Here is a 7,455-nt window from a genome sequence, read left to right as displayed (position 1 = left end):
CTTTGAAACACTTTGGGTTCTCTAGAGTGTTTCCCGGTGCATGCTGTTAAGGCATTAAATGAACTGACTTGTTCATAAAATTCACCCCTGTTCTATGAGATGCTTTATTTGTGTCTGTTCCTATCTGAGCTGGGCTACACTTAACGGCAGATTCAGGGTACAGGAACAACACCAAATTCCCTCCTACCTGCAGTTTATGGGAGAGAGAGATGGAATGCATCAGTGAATGTGTCAGTGGTCAGAGAGAGAGATAGGGAGTGTGCTAGTGAGAGAGAAAAATTGTCAGTGAGTGAGAGAGAGATTGTGGCAGTGAGAGAGATGGAGTGTGTTTGTGAGAGAAATGGAACGTGCATGGAAGAGACATGTTGTGTCAATTGGTGTTTGATTCTAATTTAAATTGGACATGGGAATTGGAGTGTATCCAGATCAGAAGTTGTCAGAAAAAATAAGTATAACAGTGAATGTTTCACAAATTTTAATAATCCCCAAATGTGTTGTATGTATATTTTACATTGTGACTTTTAAAAATTCTGTCGGTTTCATTCTTTCGCTCATTGCATAATACAAAGGCCTAAAACATCTAACTATTATTCAATTTAGTTAAATTCCTGTATGTAGTTGGACAATATAACTGGAAAAAATGTTCAATTAATGATCCACTTCCAGCAATGACTTTCTTTTTTTTCCTGGAATTCATGTAATTCCAGACATGCGCACCATAAGTAGCTGAGAATTTACGCTCCACATCCTTCTTTTTCCAGTGAACAAAGTACTTCTGCCAAGCTGGATATGAGATGGGGTAGAATCGATCAATGATCCATAAAGAGATGCCGTTGCATTCTTTGCCAATGAAGACACGTATGTTATCCATCTGACACCATCTCTTCAGCACACGGGTAATCAGTTGAGGACCTTGTCGGCCCCAAAGAAATCCAATGTATTTGGCCACATAATCTATCATGCAATTCCAAAGAAAAGGATGGTGCCTGGGATTGAAACCCATTGCACCCATACTGATAGAACCTGCGTGCTGTGGACACGTAAAGTTGCCAAATGGCATAGACTTCATTGATATAATGTCAGTGTCCAGGTAGATGCCCCCGTACTTCCACAACAGTGCTAATTTGCAGGCATCACCAAACACATGGAGCCAATACTTCTCCTTTTTGGGGTTTACCTGTGATGTAATGAAGAAAGAAACATTATCTTAATTGCAATTCCTTCTAAACCTTCAGACCTATCCCTCAATCCATGTTAAGCTGTCAGGTCCACTCCTCAATAAATAACTCTATCCTCTCTTCATCTTTGTTCATGCCAGATAGAGAGTCATACGACTATATGGGTAAATACTTTGGCAAATCACATCCACCTGATCACTGCACTCATCGGTTCTACCCCCATTTATCTACAATAGATCCGTGGTGATTCACATGATTACCGAGATCCTTCTTAAATAGTTTGAGAGTACCTGCCTCCAACCTGCTGTCCAGGCTCATTACCTTATCTATGCCTCTTATGATGTGATCAACCTCAATGAAGTCACTTCTCAGCATCCTGTACTCAAGTGAATAAATATACAGCCTATCCAGCCTCTCCTTATAACTCAAAACCTCCAGAACGGATAACTTCCTCAAAAATCGTCTTTGCTCCCTTTGCAGTTTGTTATTTTGACTGAAGTAATCCAATCCAGACCATATAGTGGTCATTAATATCTATTTTAAACATCGAATATTGCAGCAACAAATATTTAAAAATCTATCAATTCATGCTTTATAGATGTCCAACCATTAAACATTCACTGATTTATTTGGCAGAAAATCCCAAAGATTCACCACATCACCCTCTGACTGAGAGAAATTCCTCCTGAATTTTATTCTGAATGGCCAGTTCTATTTGGAGATAGTCATCCCCTTAATTTAGACACATTGTGAAGGGAAACATCATCTCAGTATTTACCCTGGGAAGGACCTCACGAATATTAGACATTTGAGGGAGATAACTTGTGGGTTTTCTAATCTCAGGTGAGCACTGGCTCAAGGTGCTCAATCACTGTTATACAGCAAACATGCCTTGCAAGGAATCAACCTGGTGCAACTTTACTGCACTCCATTTAGTGCATTCATTCTTCCTCATTCAGGGATACCTGACTTGGACACAAATTTAAGATAGACTGAGTCAACGTACTCCCAGGATGAAAATAGTCAATGCACACTCCTCTGATCATGTACATGTCCAAATGTCTTTTAAGTGCTGTCACAGTAGTGCCTCAAGCACTTCCTCCAGCTCATTCCATAGACAGACAATTCAATGTGTGGAAAATCAGGCCTCACAATCCTATGGTGTGCATTCACCTGATGCATGTCCCTAATGACATTAGACACGTCTATGAGATCACCGCTCAGTCTCCTAAGCTTCAAGAACAAATTCCTAGCCTGTCCAATCTCTTCCTATAATTTAGTCCTTGCTTCCTGGTTAATATCATGGTAAAGTCCGAGTGGCGGACCTGTTGGCAGATCTAACCCAGGCAAGGAAACTCAACCGGGGAGACCGAAGTCAGGAAGAGCCATAGTAGTGGGTGACTCCATTGTCCGAGGTACGGACAGTAGATTCTGTGGCGGCAGGCGGGACTCGAGGATGGTCTGTTGCCTCCCTGGTGCCAGGGTTCAAGACATCATGGAGCGGCTTCAGAACATCCTAGTGAGGGAAGGCGATCAACCGGAAGTAACTGTGCACGTGGGCACGAACCACGTCGGGAGGAAGAGAAAGGAGATACTGCGACGTGAGTTTAGAGAGTTAGGAAGAAGACTGAGAAGTAGGACGTCGAAGGTGGTTGTCTCTGGACTGCTACCTGTACCTCGTGCTAGTGAGGGCAGGAATAGAGAGATCGGGGATATGAATGTATGGCTGAGGGGCTGGTGCAGGGAGAAGGGATTTAGATTTCTAGACCACTGGGATCACTTCTGGGGTAGGGGTGACCTGTACAAAAGGGACGGGGTTACACCTTAACAGCAGGGGGACCAACATTCTGGCAGGTAGGTTTGCTAGTGCTACAAGTGTGGCTTTAAACTTAGTAGTGGGGGGGAGGGGTTGACACACTGGGAATATGGAGATGGAGTTCATGGGGAAGCGAATACAGGAGAAATTGCAAAGGACTCTCGAATGAATGGGGAGGGAAGTTCTAGAAGGGATAAGAGAGTAAGGTCAGGGCCAATTGTGACCGGCGTGAGAGGGGAGGTGAATACTGAAATTAAAGTATAGTATTTAAATGCGCGAAGTATAAGAAATAAAGTGGATGAGCTTGAGGCTCAGTTAGACATTGGCAAGTATGATGTTGTGGGAATCACTGAGACATGGCTACAAGAGGACCAGGGCTGGGAACTGAATATTCAGGGCTACACAACATATAGAAAAGACAGACAGGTGGGCAGAGGGGGTGGGGTCGCTCTGTTGGTGAGGAATGATATTCACTCCCTTGCAAGGGGTGACATAGAATCAGGAGATGTAGAATCAGTATGGATAGAAATGAGGAAATGTAAGGGTAAAAAGGCTTAATGGGAGTTATCTACAGGCCCCCAAACAGTAGCCTCAAAATAGGGTGCAAGTTGAATCAGGAGCTAAAATTGGCATGTCGCAAATGTAATGCTACTTATGGGAGATTTCAACATGCAGGTAGACGGGGAAAATCAAGTTGGTAATGGACCCCAGGAAAGAGAGTTTGTGGAGTGTCTCCGAGATGGATTCTTAGAACAGCTTGTACTGGAGCCTACTAGGGAGAAGGCAATTCTGGATTTAGTGTTGTGTAATAAACCTGATCTGATAAGGGGTCTCAAGGTAAAAGAGCCATTAGGATGCAGTGATCACAATATGATAAGTTTTACTCTACAAATTGAGAGGGAGGAGGGAAAATCGGAAGTGATAGTATTACAGTATAGCAAAGGGGATTAGAGAGGCATGAGACAGGAGCTGGCCAGAATTGACTGGAAGGAGGCCCTAGCAGGGAAGACGGTGGAACAGCAATGGCAGGTATTCCTTGGAATAATGCAGAAGTTGCAGGATCAATTTATCCCAAAGAGGAGGAAAGACTCTAAGGGGAGTAAGAGGCACCCGTGGCTGACAAGGGAAATCAAGGAGAGCATAAAAATAAAAGAGAAGAAGTACAACGAAGCAAAGAACAGTGGGAAGCCAGAGGATTGGAACTCTTTTAAAGAGCAACAGAAGATGACTAAGAAGGCAATCCGGGGAGAAAAGATGAGGTACGAGGGTAAACTAGCCAATAATATAAAGGATGATAGTAAAAGCTTTTTTAGGTATGTAAAGAGGAAAAAAATAGTCAAGGCAAATGTGGGTCCCTTGAAGACAGAAGCAGGGGAATTTATTATGGGGAACAAAGAAATGGCAGACGAGTTGAACCAGTACTTTGGATCTGTCTTCACTAAGGAAGATACAAGCAATCTTCCAGATGTTCTAGTGGCCAGAGATCCTAGGGTGACGGAGGAACTGAAGGAAATCCACATTAGGCAGGAAATGGTGTTGGGTAGACTGATGGGACTGAAGGCTGATAAATCCCCTGGGCCTGATGGTCTGCATCCCAGAGTATTTAAGGAGGTGGCGCTAGAAATTGTGGACGCATTGGTGATCATTTTCCAATGTTCTATAGATTCAGGATCAGTTCCTGTGGATTGGAGGGTAGCTAATGTTGTCCCACTTTTTAAGAAAGGAGGGAGATAGAAAACGGGAAATTATAGACCAGTTAGTCTGACATCAGTGGTTGGGAAGATGCTGGAGTCAATTATAAAAGACGAAATTGCGGAGCATTTGGATAGTAGTAACAGGATTGTTCCGAGTCAGCATGGATTTACGAAGGGGAAATCATGCTTGACTAATCTTCTGGAATTCTTTGAGGATGTAACTAGGAAAATTGACAGGGGAGAGCCGGTGGATGTGGTGTACCTCAACTTTCAGAAAGCCTTTGACAAGGTTCCACATAGGAGATTAGTGGGCAAAATTAGAGCACATGGTATTGGAGGTAGGGTACTGATATGGGTAGAAAATTGGTTGACAGCCAGAAAGCAAAGAGTGGGGATAACTGGGTCCCTTTCAGAATGGCAGGCAGTAACTAGTGGGGTACCGCAAGGCTCGGTGCTGGGACCGCAACTATTTACAATATATATTAATGACTTGGATGAAGGGATTAAAAGTACCATTAGCAAATTTGCAGATGATACAAAGCTGGGTGGTAGTGTGAACTGTGAGGAAGATGCTATGAGGTTGCAGGGTGACTTGGACAGGATGTGTGAGTGGGTGGATGCATGGCAGATGCAGTTTAATGTGGATAAGTGTGAGGTTATCCACTTTGGTGGTTAGAATAGGAAGGCAGAGTATTATCTGAATGGTGTCAAGTTAGGAAAAGGGGATATACAACGAGATCTGGGTGTCCTAGTGCATCAGTCACTGAAAGGAAGCATGCAGGTACAGCACGCAGTGAAGAAAGCCAATGGAATGTTGACCTTCATAACAAGAGGAGTTGAGTATAGGAGCAAAGAAGTCCTTCTGCAGTTGTACAGGGCCCTAGTGAGACCGTACCTGGAGTACTGTGTGCAGTTTTAGTCTCCAAATTTGAGGAAAGATATTCTTGCTATTGAGGGCGTGCAGCGTAGGTTTACTAGGTTAATTCCCGGAATGGTGGGACTGTCATATGTTGAAAGACTGGAGCGACTATGCTTGTATCCACTGGAATTTAGAAGGATGAGAGGGGATCTTATGGAAAAGTATAAGATTATTAAGGGGTTGGACACGTAAGAGGCAGGAAACATGTTCCCAATGTTGGGGGATTCCAGAACAAGGGGCCACAGTTTAAGAATAAGGGGTAGGCCATTTAGAACTGAGATGAGGAAAAACCTTTTCAGTCAGAGAGTTGTGAATCTGTGGAATTCTCTGCCTCAGAAGGCAGTGGAGGCCAATTCTCTGAATGCATTCAAGAGAGAGCTAGATCGAGCTCTTAAGGATAGCGGAGTCACGGGGTATGGGGAGAAGGCAGGTACGGGGTACTGATTGAGAATGATCAGCCATGATCACATCGAATGGTGGTGCTGGCTCGAAGGGCCGAATGGCCTCCTCCTGCACCTATTGTCTATTGTCTATTGTCTAAATCTTTTCTTCTCTCAATCAAACTTAATGGAATCTTTCCTGGGTGATCAAAACAAAACACAAAACTCCAGGTGGGGCCTCACCAACTTCTTGGGCACCTGCACCATCATCAACATCCTAACCTATACTTAATGATATTACTGATCTCGGCCAGCATGTCTCGTCATTATCACCTCCCCACAGCCAAAAATTGTTCATTGGGGACTCCACTTTTGCTTGGTCATTGGTGCTGCCTCAGATTTGTTTTGAACCTTTTCATACCTTTAGTTACTCTCTCACCGACTCTCAGTCTGAAGAAGGGTCTTGACCCGAAATGTCAGGTATTCCTTTTCTCCGGAGATGCTGCCTGACCCGCTGAGTTATTCCAGCATTTTGTGTCTATCTTTATGTCTAATGCCTTCTTCATTACCCTGTCCACATATGATGTTACTTTCAGTGAATTATGTACTTGTACTCCTAGCTCCCTCTATTCTACAGCCTTCCCCAGGGGCCTAAGGTTCACTGAGAAAGTCCTACACTGGTTTGACAACCCAAAATGCAACACATCACACTTTCTTCTTATTGGTTACCTTTTGATACCAGGATTTCAACGGAGTATCTTCAAACAGTTCGGCAGCGTTTAAAGGTAGAAGGACAACATTCTTCACTGAGGAGAGCAACGGGATGAGTCTGTACTTAGGCTCTGGATACTGGCTCAATTTGCCACTGAACCCCTTCATGAAGAAATAGATTGGTTTATCTGGGTTTTGACGAGCAGTGGACTCCACTGAGCAAGCTACCAATGGCTTCAGCTCCACATTGTCTGACGTTTCCACAAACATAATCCCAGGATTCAGGAGTGGAGGAAGATCCTCCGTGGTAGCTTCATCGTCCTCTTGTGACATTCTTAACATGTCATTACGATCCTTGCCTTGTGTTTCCATATGCCAAGTTTCATACAGCAGGACACAAACTCCAAATGTGATGATAAGGAAATATACCTGAAGCTTGGATTTCATGATGTGGCCTGAGATTCTTCTGAAAAATCTCCTGTGAAAAAATGTTGGGTCTTTTGAATATTAATAACATTAACATGAGAACAATTATTTCCCTTAGCAGTAAGAATCAAATACCAGAGATTCCACATTTATGGTAATTATTAGATTGATTCGAGGTGAAATTGAAAAGTATAATTCGCCGAGGGTGGAGTGGCCTGAAATTGTTTGGTCGCTTTGGATAGGAGCATGCTGTGAAATCTGAAATATCAAAAGACAACAATTGCCAAGCAATTAGAAATCTGATTTATTTTATGGCTCCAAAATCTACTTG

The 7,455-nt window shown here is 43.3% G+C and overlaps 1 protein-coding gene across 1 annotated transcript; it reads right to left on the bottom strand.

Moving 5' to 3' along the window:
• Nucleotides 1-580: 580 nt before the first annotated feature.
• Nucleotides 581-7,145, bottom strand: LOC144599325 (alpha-1,4-N-acetylglucosaminyltransferase-like). The gene is made up of 2 exons (XM_078410120.1): nucleotides 6,717-7,145; nucleotides 581-1,177 (listed from the first exon to the last, which is right to left on the bottom strand). Exons 1-2 carry the CDS (start codon nucleotides 7,143-7,145, stop codon nucleotides 581-583), a joined length of 1,026 nt encoding a protein of 341 aa, XP_078266246.1.
• Between the last annotated feature and the right edge of the window lie 310 nt (nucleotides 7,146-7,455).

Source organism: Rhinoraja longicauda, chromosome 13 (genome assembly GCF_053455715.1).
Source record: "Rhinoraja longicauda isolate Sanriku21f chromosome 13, sRhiLon1.1, whole genome shotgun sequence".
NCBI lineage: Eukaryota > Metazoa > Chordata > Chondrichthyes > Rajiformes > Arhynchobatidae > Rhinoraja > Rhinoraja longicauda.
The sequence above is the reverse complement of the archived record's forward strand: the minus strand, read 5'-3'. Positions and strand labels throughout refer to the sequence as shown.